Source organism: Rhineura floridana, chromosome 12 (assembly GCF_030035675.1).
Source record: "Rhineura floridana isolate rRhiFlo1 chromosome 12, rRhiFlo1.hap2, whole genome shotgun sequence".
Classification (NCBI taxonomy): domain Eukaryota; kingdom Metazoa; phylum Chordata; class Lepidosauria; order Squamata; family Rhineuridae; genus Rhineura; species Rhineura floridana.
This window is the reverse complement of record NC_084491.1, coordinates 24,918,776-24,931,695: the sequence shown is the minus strand read 5'-3', so window position 1 is coordinate 24,931,695 and position 12,920 is coordinate 24,918,776. Positions and strand designations below refer to the sequence as shown.

The window sequence follows — 12,920 nt, the reverse complement described above, 5'->3', positions numbered from 1 at the left end:
CTTAGGCCAGCCCTGGCATGTTAGCAGATACTAACTGAGAAGGCCTCTCTGAGCACCATTTGTGAAAATGGCCCCAGATCATCCCAGAATACAGAGTATTATTTTTATGTGCCTTCAAGTCTATTACGACTTATGGCAACCCTATGAATCAGCAACCTCCAGTAGCACCTGTTATAAACCAGATCTTGTAAGTTCAGGTCTGTGACTTCCTTTATGGAATCAATCCATTTCTTGTTTGGTCTTCCTCTTTTTCTACTCCCTTGTTTTTTCCAGCATTACTGTGTTTTCTAGTGAATCATGTCTTCTCATTATGTGTCCAAAGTATGATAACCTCAGTTTCATCATTTTAGCTTCTAATTATAGTTCTTGTTTAATTTGTTCTAACACCCAATTATTTCTCTTTTTTGTGGCCCATGGTATCCACAAAGCTCTCCTCCAACACCACATTTCAAATGAATTGATTTTTCTCTTATCCGCTTTTTTCACTGTCCAACTTTCACATCCATACATTTGTTGTTATATGCCTTCAAGTCGATTATGACTTATGGCGACCCTATGAATCAGTGACCTCCAATAGCATCTTCATCCATACATAGAGATTGGGAATACCATGGTCTGAATGATCCTGACTTCAGTGTTCAGTGATACATCTTTGCATTTGAGGACCTTTTCTAGTTCTCTCATAGCTGCCCTCCCCGGTCCTAGCCTTCTTCTAATTTCTTGACTATTGTCTCCATTTTGGTTAATGACTGTGCCAAGGTACTGATAATCCTTGACAAGTTTAATGTCCTCATTGTCAACTTTAAAGTTACATAAATCTTCTGTTGTCATTACTTTAGTCTTCTTGACGTTCAGCTGTAGTCCTGCTTGTGCTTTCCTCTTTAACTTTCAACAGCACTTGTTTCAAATCATTACTGGTTTCTGCTAGTAGTATGGTATCGCCTGCGTATCTTAAATTATTGATATTTCTCCTTCCGATTTAACACCTCCATCTTGGTCCAACCCCGTTTTCTGTATGATATGTTCTGCATATAGATTAAACAAATAGGGTGATAAAATACAATGCTGTCTCACACCCTTTCTGATTGGGAACCAATCGGTTTCTCCATATTCTGTCCTTACAGTAGCGCCTTGTCCAGAGTACAGGTTGTGCATCAGGACAATCAGATGCTGTGGCACCCCCATTTCTTTTAAAGCATCCCATATTTTTTCATGATCTACACAGTCAAAAGGCTTTGCTGTAACCTATAAAGCACAGGGTTATTTTCTTCTGAAATTCCTTGGTCCATTCCATTATCCAACGTATGTTTGTGATATGATCTCTGGTACCACTTCCTTTTCTAAATCCAGCTTGGACATCTGGCATTTCTCATTCCATATATGGTAAGATATACAAATTACATCTCTCCTTAAAGGTGGACAGTCCACCATGCTTGATTTAATGAAAGAAGATAATGGAAGACTATTAGCCATGATGGCTATGTTCTACTTCCACTGTTGGAGGTAGTATGCCTCTCAATACCAGTTGCTAGGAATCACAAGTGGGGACAGCACTCTTGCATTCAGGTCCTGCTTGTGGGGTTCCCATAAGTATCCAGTGGCCACCATGAGAACAGGATGCTGAACTACATGGGCCTTTGGCCTGATCTAACAGCATGGCTCTTCTTATATTCTTAAGAGGGAGCCCTGTGGGATTAAGGCCCTTCATTTATATAAGCAAAATCACCTTCCTGTTACTGAGGTACATTCTTATTCCTTACCCAGCAGGGTATATATACTATGTCCTTATAATCACTATAGCAAAATACCACCCACACTTCTGTTGCAAGTGGGTGATTATTCATTTCCACATAAGCTTTTCTGAAGTATCCATCAGTGACAACCATTGTTTCAGTGAGTCAGAAAAGCTGATGTGGTAAGATTAACATATTATTCACCAGACACACAGACGAGGAAACTATTATTATTGTCAACTGATTTAAAACGGGGGAAACAATAGCAGCAGACAAAGTGCCATTTCTCTGAGTTGGCGGTGCTCTAGATTTAAGTTTCCAACCTACTGAACTGTCAGAGTTGTAAGTGTTCCTTGAATGCTCAGTTATCAAAGCTTCACTAGGTGGGGGTGGCAGATTTGGTCAAATGGGCCAGGCCCAAACCAAGTCTCTAAAGTAAAGAGGCAGCTTTTTACAGCCAATTGCTGGGTACAATTTCATAATCCAAGGAAGTCCATGGAAAAACAAGGAAGAAGGTGCTTCTGTATGCTGCCTTATACAGTCAGATCATTAACCTATCTAGCTCAGTGTCGTCAACAATGACTGGAAGCAGCTTTTCAGTGTTTCAGATAGGAGTCTTTGCCAGCTGCATCCGGAGACGCCAGGGTTCAAACCTGGGACCTTCTGGATGAAAAGTATGTGTTCTACCACTGAGAACTATGAGGACTAATTCACAGGAACAAAAGCTAATTAAGCTAATCACTTATTAATAAGGACAAAGACGAAGAAGAGGCAGGACCTAGATACAGTATGCTTTTTGTTAAACGCTTCAGGGCACCTTTGTCAAAAGGGACTTACTTATGAGTACACATGACAGGAGGATCTGGGCCATGAAGAATGGGAATTGCTGGATAATATAAGCACTATATTAAGTGCTTCTGTGGAACCTCAGTTTTCATTTTGCTTCCAGCTCATTGTGGGAAAACAACACCTCAGCAGCAGCCGCGGATGCTATTGTGGAAGCAACCCTAATGAACAGAATGACTATCAAACAATAAGGACCCATTTCCAAAATCAATTGGTTCCTCCCTCTGCTCTTGCTGGGCAGAGCTCTCAGACCAACAGATCTCACTGACACATGTGGGGTTTTCAAATGTTTATTTCACCAATGCCTCTTCCCTCTTCCCCTCACTTTTTTACTTTGCCCTGGGCTGCCACAGCCTCCATGGCCTTCCGCACGGTCTCTTCATCACCCAGGAACTGCATAGGCTTTGTAGGTTTCAGGTTGTCATCCAATTCATACACGATGGGAATCCCAGTTGGGAGGTTGAGCTCCATAATTGCTGCATCAGACATACCTGTGTGGTGAAGTGGAGCAAGTCAGAGAGAGCCCCACAATAGCACCCCCTGTGCGCATTCTCAAAGTACTGCAATCATCAGAGACAGTGTCCTGCAGCCTACCTATCATAACCACATATACCAACGTCCATTCACCCACCTCATGCAAGAGAATATCTGACTGGAAGCAATAGCACTATAAGAGTTGGAAGGGACCAAAAGCGGACAGGGCTTCAATCCAAAACCTATTTGCAGTTAAGGAGCTCAGCCCTAAAACATTAAAAAAAATCTCTGGATACACACTGAATGTTTTCCTTCTGCATCACCACAACTATATACATGATTTGGCTTTCCAGGGTTAAAAAGTATAATGTTCAGAAAACACTCCAACCCTCGCACGTTTTATTTTTGAAGTGACACTCAACCCTCCCCCAAATCCTTCCCTAAAAGTAGATCCTTTACACAGCAGTTCTCTGTCCCACCCCAAATCAAAGCACACAATCTAAGGCCTGCAGATTGTGCAGCAAAGTAAAGTGGTGGAATCTTGAGGGGATGGAACAGATTGTGCCCCTTCACACTATGAGTAAGGCCTCAGCAATGGTTATAAGGAGGCAAGTTGTCCAAAACAGGCAGTTAAGGTCTATCTAGAGAAAGGATGGAGGACCTGTGGCCCTTCAAATGTTGTTGGATTCCAACTCCCATCAGCCCCAGAAAGCATGGCCAATGGCGAGGGATGATCAGGGGAGCTAAAGAGGTAGTCAAAAGAAGGCAGAGTCAAGTTCCCAGATAGCAATCAGCAAAAGAAAGGGGACCTTATGCAGTGTCCTCATAGTTGCTCTGTGGGCCAAAGCTTTATAGGGCCTGGTAAAGCAGGATAGGCCCTTGGAGGTCAGATGTCAGGATCATGTTCACGCAGATTGGTTCTTCAGCCTAGATAAGCCATCTTCAACCTTGGGTTCTACATCTCCCATCATCCCTGGCCTTTGGCTAAGCTGGCTAGAAATGATGGGGGTTATAGTTCAACAACATCTGGAGACCCAAGGCTGAAGAACTCTGGTTTAGATGGCACCCTTGAAATTCAAGGTTCAGTCTACCAGGGCTGCCATAAAATCAAAACACTGGTGGCACAAGAACTAAGGTGTCAGAGCTTGACTGTTGTGAGTCCCAGTTTCAGACACTCTAGACTCTATAGTGAGGGAGCATATTTCTTAATGTTCCCTCATTTTAAAAAACAAACAAAAACTATCACAGCAGGAATAAATGTTTTAGCCCATACTGTTTCCTACAGTCCTAGTTTTCTACATGCAGGGAGGTTTTGCATTTGTTTTAAAATAAGGGAACATTTAAAATCACACCTGTCTTATTTGCACTCTGAAGTGGTACAGACTTTTCTACCATCTTATTCTGTTGCATGTGTAGACCAGGAGTACTGCATGCTGACCCCACACCCTAACTCATAGCAATGGAAATATCTGCTACTTAAGTCCAAGCAAAGATAGTGGTTAATTTCTGAATATTGTTTTCAGAAAGCCAGAATCCCAGATGTCATGGGACTGGTCATAGCCCTTCAGTGGCAGAAAAATTGCATTCTGAACATGTTCAGAATGCAAGTCATGGCTTCACACATTCCAGAGATGAGCCCCAACAGGTTCTAGGGCAGAACTCTGCAGTGGCTAAAACACAATCTGAAAAGCTGTACATAAGAAATGTTCATGGTTGACGCAGATACTATAAGTGCTTGTGGGGTGGATGAGTGGGAGGTGGTCCCCTTACTTTTCATGATGGTCCTCTTAAGCTACTGTGTTTAGAAGGCATCAAGTGGGACCCGCAACCAAATGTTGAAATAGGGAGTGCATGTCAGGAGGAAGAGACTGGAACCACCTGCAACCTGGTTTAAACTAATTGCAGTTTGTCATTACATCAGAACCAGGAACTACAGTTGGTTTAAACTATGGTTTAAATGAATTACAGTTTGACCTGGTTGGATATAATTACAAACTACAGCTAGTTTAAACCTAGAAATGTACGTTTCCAGTGTCCTCCTCACAGAATGCAAGAGAAGGAGAGGGAGGGGGAGCATAGAAACTTGAGGTTTATTACCATTGTGCTAGGTCATGGTTTTGCATGCAAACCGGACCAATAAGTTAATTATGTGCCACAAGATTTTTTTAATCTTTGCTTCAAGAATCTAAAACAGCTACCAGACTAGAAGATATTAACCCCTGTTGCTTAAAATGAGTTTTAAAAATAAATATTCTTCATAAATATTGATCTGTCTAGTGAGAAGTGTTCGATACAATGCTTAAAATGAACCACATGTGTTTTTTTCACAGCAAGTAACACGCTGTCTCTGTGCTGCCAACACAAATGGCACACTGCTAAAATATAGACCCCAAGAGGCAGTCTAAGCAGCTACCAGCAGAAGTAACTCTGGAAGGTTGCTGGATGCTATGATATATGCTGTCCTCTCTTCCTCCAGCACTGCAAGAAGCCTTTTTGGAATGCGCATGATCTTTTGGGACAGGGCGCATTCACAGAGGTCAGGGAAACAGAATATCAGGGCAGTGGTGGTGAGCAGAAAGGCTACCAGCAGGGTCTGGGACTGAGATGGCAGTAGGAAACCTAGGAACAAGACCTCCACCAACGTCAAGTCTTGTAATGCGACTCCAGACTGGAAATAGCAACCTTCAGCAGCCTGCAGGCTGCAGAGCACTCGGCTCTTTTATCAGCTGCGGAGGATTCAGGGTTGGTCAAGAGCACTTCAGGTTCACTGCTCCTGAATACATGTGTGTAGAACCACCACTTCCCAGTCAATGAAATTGGGCTGACAAAGATGCCCCCATGCTATTCAGCAATGCTTCCTGCAGACTGTTTGGGGTTTTCCATGGGGGCAGGCCAAAGACATGCAGATTCAAGTGGGAAGGATATACAGTGCATAGCTGGAAAGCCATGGATCTGGCACTCTGCCCAGCTAAAGGTCACCAGTAAGTGATATAGTTCTTCATGATGGCCAAAGCCCAGATGTCTTTTCTGGTATCCTGGCCTCACAGACACTCCACAAGCATCCCTGCTAAATCAACATGTGAAGCTGAATGAACAGAACACTGATGGGACCAGAGGTGTAATACTGCACTACAGCAGGGGAAGGGGTTGAAGCTCAGTGGTAGACCACATGCTTTGCATGCACAGTATCCCCAATTCTTCTCCAGGTAAAGATGGGGAAACCCTTCTGAAATCCTGGAGAGCCACTGCCACTCAGTATCCACAATACTGAGTTAGACGGACCTATTGTCTGACTCCATCTAAAGCAGCTTCCTATGTTTCTAGCATCTTCACAGAAGATCCTGCTTCCTTACAGTGAATGAGCTTTGTGCTCAAGCCCAAACCACAGCCTCCAGGGAAGGGTTACATAATAAAAAAAAATCAACACCAGGCTAACCCAACTTCTAAGAACATAAGAAGAGCCTGATGGATCAGGCCAGTGGCCCATATAGTCCAGCATCCTATTCTCACACGTTCTCAATTCTGTGACAGCAAGAGCTGTGTAAGTCATGTATATCTGCAAAGATCGGCCAATTTTTGCATAGTTTATTCTGCTTCTGGTCAGCCATGGTAAGGGGGGTGGGGTAAAAGAGCTTCGCAGATTACTGAAGCCCTGGCCCCCTGCTCAGAACCTTCCCTGGCCTCTGAGATTTTGGATGCATTCCCCACTTACAAGTCTATTCACACAGCATATAGTTAAACTCTGGAATTCATTCCCACAGGAGGCAGTGATGGCCACCAACTTGGACGGCTTTAAATGATGGTTAGACAAATACATGGAAGATAAGGGTATCAGTGGCTACTAGCCATGCTGGCTATGTTCTGCCTCCATAGATGGAGGCAGCATGTTTCTGAATACCAGTTGCTGGAAACCACAAGAAGGTTGTATTCAGATTCTGCTTTCTGGCTTTCCATAGCATCTGGTTGGCCACTGTGAGAACAGGATGCTGGACTAAATGGGCCATTAGCCTGATCCAGCAGATTCTTCTTATGTTCTTAAACACTTGATTTAAAAAAAAAAGACAGAGATTTTAAAGAAGCTGAATTGTGTACACCATGTCAATCTCTTGCAGTATTCAGTTATGGAATCCTTAATGCAATAGCCAGAAACCAAATGAATGGAGGTGGCTTTTTGTCCTGAACTGTGCAACAGTGCCTCATATGCGAGCTATGAAAGAGGTGAGATGGGAAAACAAGAACAAATATGTGCAAGATGGATTAGCAAGTGATGCAAGTCGGCCCCTTACCTTCCAAGTGCTTGACAATCCCCCGAAGGCTGTTGCCATGGGCAGCAATAAGCACCCTCTTGCCAGTTTTGATCTGAGGTGCAATCTCATCGTTCCAGAAGGGCAGGGCACGGGCAATGGTGTCCTTAAGGCTCTCACAACTAGGCAGCTCCCCTGGCTTCAAACCAGCATAGCGCCGTTCCTGGATGGTGCAAAAAGAAGACAATGGTAAAGCCTGGACTGGAGGGGGTGGGGCTTAAGAGTTTTGGCCCAACCTCAGAATCTTTTAGGTGGCCAATGGGACTGACAGTACTAATTGCAGGGGCAGGAAGAGGACTAAAAGGTAAGCATAAACATGTCAGCCTAACTTTATGGGACAATCCACGGGTCTGATTCCACTATCGTTAGAAGGAAGATGGTTTCTTCTGTTCCACCAGCTATTAACACATCTCCACAGTTAGCTCTCATTTTGGAGACAGATGACCAGAAGCTACAAGGAAGCCATTTAAAAGTGTATTATCTTGTATCTTTAACCACATAGGGAGTTGGTGGCCTGTAGTCTTTGACCATGTGGTTAATTATACTTCAGATGCTCAAAAATCTGGGAAAGGATGAGATAGGGCTTGATTGCCTTGTGAAAGGCTCTCTCTTTAAGTTGTTACAGGTGTCACACTGTAATCTTTTAGGAGGACCACTATATAGTTCCCAGTTATCAAAGTACACCTTCACACCAGTTAAAAATAAAGACCACAGAGATCTGTGATACAAGATTCCTCACCACCAGGAGGTTTATAAGCCTTCATGAGTGAAAAATGGATAAGCCATGTTTGGGAATGAGACCCTAACAGTTACAAAGTTAGCAGAACCTCTGGAAGAGAGCGAATAAAATGATGCAGGGTGGAAATTGCTATATAAGGCAAGCCCTAGTAGACTTTCAGTTCACCACTGGTGATTTCCACATATCTTGGTAAGGTAAATGACATTTAGAAAATAGTGGCCTGTAAAATTAAAGTAAAAGGGGATGGAGTCATAAATCACATCCATACCATACATTTAAAGCACATTGTTTCCACAAAGGAATCCTGGGAAGTGTAGTTCACCCCTCACAGAGCTACTATTCCCAGCACCCTTAAAAAATTTACAGTTCCCTAGTTTTTTGGGGGGAAAGACATGTATGTAACCATTGTCCAGTGGGAGAGCACATGCTTTGTACACAAGACATACTGCATAAAAATGTAAATGTACTGCCTTCAAGTTGATTCCGACTTATGACGATCCTACGAATAGGGTTTTCATGAAGCTGAGAGGCAGTGACTGGCCCAAGGTTCTTTGGTGCCTCAGAGGCCAGGACTACATTGAATGAGATGAAGTTACAGGAGGGTAGATTTCAGTTGAACATTAAGAGAAACCTTTTAATGGTAAGAGCAGTTCCAACAATGACACCAGTTACCTAGAGGGCAGATGGGCACTTCTTGCTAGAAGTTTTCAAGCAGAAGCTGCACCTCCATTTGTTGGGGGATGCTGTAGTTCTGGCTTTCCTATATGGAACAGGGGTGGTGGTGATAACCTAGGAGAACCTCTCCAACTCTATGATTCCATCTTCTGTAGCAAGGTGGGAAAGATCTTTAGGCTGAGACCATGGAGAGATGTTACTAATCAGAGTAGACAGTACTGGGCTGCACAGACTAGCACCCTTACTTGGTAGAAGGCAGCTTCATATATGAAATATAATACAACTTTTAAGTGAAAGCAGCAAACTGTCTGTGTGAGAGAGAGTGTGTGTAGCGAGCAGGAAAGGAACTGCAAGCCAATGGGTCTTTCACCACATGAACCAAACTTGCTTTGCACTGATGGGGGCACATAGGACTGAAATAGGGGAGCAACACAGACAGGCCTCTTGTTCACTCCTTGAAGAAGCTTTTGTACACTCTGTACAGCAAGTAGGAAGATCCTCAGGCTCTTCCAGCTTTTTTAACCAGATACATTCTGCAAGTGGGCCTATTCTTGCAGAAGCCAAACCCTGTACCTTGATGCTTCTGGCAAAGCACCCCAGCCATACAGCATCTTGGCTGCAGAACCACAGGAGACATCTCACCAACCAGATGATTTCCTCCCATGCCTTGAGGGCCAACAGCTCAGGCCTTTTTCCCACATAACTCCATCCCACTGGTCACCAGCAAGGACTTATACATACCATTTCTCATGTTGAGTAAAAGGCAAGGCAATTATTTCGTATTGCAACAGGCAATTAAAAAAACTGGCCCAAAACTAGCCTGCTGTGGCAAGTGTGGGGAACCTGTGGCCTGCCAGATGCAGTTGGACTCCAATTCCCATCAGTCCCAGCCAGTGTGGTTGCTGGTCAGAGTTGTAGTCCACTAACAGCCGGAGGGCCACTGGGCTCTGCCTTCATTACTCTGCAAAATCCAAATACACACTCCTTTGATCCATACTTTCTCTCTTCTGCTATACTTTGCACTGTCCCGGGATTCCAACACAGCACTCCACGTCCATTTAGGCCCCATGTCACCATGGCTTTTAAAATGGAGTGGAAGGGGCTCTCTGCACTTGAAAACCCTCCTTGGCAACACTCAAAGTATCCTTACAGGGTTTGGCCTATCAACAACCATGCGACTGGCAGAACTGTTCCTCTCCATCTTGTTGTCACATTTATATTCCCTTTCCCTGCAAGGAGCTCAGGGAAGCATGGAGGGCTCCCACTCCTTCCCCCATTTTATCCTCACAGCAACCCAGCTGTTGGTCCCAGGCTATGGTCTGAAGGCCCATAAAGCTAAGCAAAGCTAAGCAGGGTCAGGTCTGGTCAGTGCCTGGATGGGAGACCACCTGGGAACCATATGTAAGCCGCCTTGGGTTTCTATCATGAAAAGAAAGTCGGGGTAGAAATGTAACAAATAAAATAATAAATAATAAATAAACCCTGTGAGGTAGGTTAGGCTGACAGAGACAGTGTGACTGACCCGAGATCACCCAGTGAGTTTCATGGCTGAGGGGGGATTTGAAGCTGGGTTTCCCCAGTCCTGGCCCAACACTCCAACCACTACACCACCCTATCTATCCAAAGTTCCATGCCCAGGTAACTATTTCCCGTTCAAGGTGATACCAGCACTGACCTTGCTGATGACTTGATAGTAAGGGTGCTTATCATCCATGGGGGGTGGTGGGATGTCGTAGGAGCGCCTCCAGATCTTGACCTGCTCTTCCCCATGCTTGGCTGCTGTCTCTGCCTTGTTGAGGCCCGTCAGGCCCCCATAGTGGCGCTCATTCAGGCGCCAGGTGCGTACCACGGGCAGCCACATCTGGTCAATGCCATCCATAATGTACCAGAGGGTACGGATGGCTCTCTTCAGCACCGAGGTATAGCAGATATCGAACTCGTAGCCCGCATCCTTGACAGCCTGGGCTCCCCGCTTAGCTTCCTCCTTCCCCTTCTCGCTCAGTTCAGCATCAAACCAGCCACAAAAACGGTTCTCCTGGTTCCAGGTGCTCTCACCATGCCGCACAATGACGAGCCGGTGGGTTGGCATTGTTCTGGTAGAAAGGAAGGCCGTACACCTCACTCAGCAAGTCAAGCCCAAACCCTGCCTGGAGCCACCCACAGTCAGAATGGCTATGTTCACATCATTTATACCGCTCTCTCACACACACACTTCAACCCTCCTGGCCAATCAGTTCCCCCTTCGGAGCAGACTGACAACTGCAGGCAGCCATTCACGATGATCCAGAGTGCCCATGTTCCATTCTGGCTAGGGCCTACTGGCTAAAAATAGTAACAAGGAGGCTTCTCCCGCCTGTCTAGGCCAGGAATAACTTGGCAGGACTGTGACCTTTTCTCTGAGCGCCTGTTGCTGGGGGAGGAAGGAGGGAGGAGAGGAGGAAAATTGGAAAGGAGAATCTCAACTCCACAGACACATTTCGGAGCAGTAGACGGAAAGCAGCCTCCCATTTGCAAACTGCCACTTACCCTCTGGGCTCTAAGGAGGCTAAAGCCAGAAGCACAGGCCTGTACTGGATTCGCATGCTCCTGGACAGAGATGGAAACAAGTGTTGAAGGCCACATTCACACCATACATTTATTCCACTATTATTCCACTTTAAACAGTCATGGCTTCCCCCAAAGAATCCTGGGAAGTGTAGTTTGTGAAAGGTGCTGAGAGTTGTTAGGAAACTCCTGTTCTCCTCACAGAACCACAGTTCCCTGAGTGGTTTAACAAGTCAGTCCCTCTTCCCAGAGAATTCTGAGAACTGTAGCTCTGTGAGGGGAAAAAGGGTCTCCTAACAACTCTCACAAACTACACTGTCCATTATTCTCTGGGGGAAGCCATGACTATTTAAAGTGCAATAAACATATGGTGTGAATGTGGCCTTGGAGGAGGGAATGACACCGGGGTTTAGAGTCAGAATGCAGGGGCAGGAAGTATGGGAGGGGGTAGGCTATCGGCCACCCAGTTCCACTGCTCTTGCAAAGCAATCCTTCAAAGCAAGAGGCCTCAGGAACAAAGCAATGGGAGAAATGGGTTACAGTAGGGCCCCACTCATACGGTGGGTTATATTCTGGATCCCCGCTGTAAAGCGAAAACCGCTGTAAAGCGGAACCCATTGAATAGAATGGCATGCGATGCCCGAAAACTGCCGTAAAAGCAGAACAAGCGCTGTATGAGTGGGGCTTTAGTTTAATTGCATCTAATTGAGACCACTGTATTAGCGAAGCACTGTAAAGCGGGGCCCTACTGTATAAACAGGGACAGCGTCAGGGTCTGGCACTATCAGGCTCTTGCCAAGGGCCACAGCTAACCCCCAGAACCCAGTTCATTCTTTTAATCTTGCTGCCTATTTACCTTCCCTCTCTGGGCGAGCAAGCAGTGACAAGTGCAAAGAGAAGGAACGGCAGTCTCCACTCAGTTCCTCCTCTACCTCTGGATGGCTAAGTAGATTGGGCCCAGAGGAAGAGGGGTCAGCAAATGGGTAGTGTTAATGACGTCAGCAAAGAAGAGGAGGGGCACCTCCCCTTGGCAGAAAGCATCTTGCTCAAAGGTCTTACAAAACCTGGAGCCCACACTAGTTATTAGGGTATTTAGGTAATCTTCAGAATTTTTGCCAGGGCGAAAGATAATTTATGCATTTGGCATCTCTATACTCTTAGGGTGTGAGGATATTTATTTATCTAGAAGCATATATCAGCGGCTTAATATTTAAAAATCTCTAAGAAGTGTACAATATAAAAAAGAAAATCATGTATCACTCAAACAAAAATACAGCCTAAAACAAATACAACCTTAATATAAAAGCATCCAAAAACAAATAAAGCAGGAATTCAAAAGATTTAAATGCATAAAACATGGCCCAATCTTATGGGTCAGGGAGAGCCTGGAGAAAAATTCAAGTCATTATGAGGTACATGAAGCAATATAGAGGTTAGGAAAAGCTTGAAACACAGTGGTAGAACATTTCATACAGGAGGTCAATGGTTCAATCCCCAACCTCTCCAGGTAGGGCTGAGGGACCACTGTCTAAAATTATGTGGAGTTGCCGCCACTCTGTTTACTGTGGACAACATTGAACTAGATCAGCCTTTCCCAACTAGTGG

At 44.9% G+C, this 12,920-nt stretch overlaps 1 protein-coding gene across 1 annotated transcript; it reads right to left on the bottom strand.

Moving 5' to 3' along the window:
• Window positions 1-2,853: 2,853 nt before the first annotated feature.
• PGAM2 (phosphoglycerate mutase 2) lies at window positions 2,854-10,948 on the bottom strand. The gene is made up of 3 exons (XM_061592509.1): window positions 10,447-10,948; window positions 7,340-7,520; window positions 2,854-3,070 (listed from the first exon to the last, which is right to left on the bottom strand). The coding sequence occupies exons 1-3, from the start codon at window positions 10,858-10,860 to the stop codon at window positions 2,901-2,903; spliced, it is 765 nt and encodes a 254-aa protein (XP_061448493.1). The 5' UTR covers window positions 10,861-10,948; the 3' UTR covers window positions 2,854-2,900.
• Window positions 10,949-12,920: the final 1,972 nt, after the last annotated feature.

Coding starts and splice junctions, on each gene's coding strand:
- PGAM2 (XM_061592509.1), bottom strand. CDS start 10,860: ATGCCAACCCACCGGCTCGTCATTGTGCGGCATGGTGAGAGCACCTGG. Junction 7,521..10,446: donor ACTATCAAGTCATCAGCAAG/GTCAGTGCTGGT, acceptor TGCACCATCCAG/GAACGGCGCTATGCTGGTTT. Junction 3,071..7,339: donor GATTGTCAAGCACTTGGAAG/GTAAGGGGCCGA, acceptor TTCACCACACAG/GTATGTCTGATGCAGCAATT.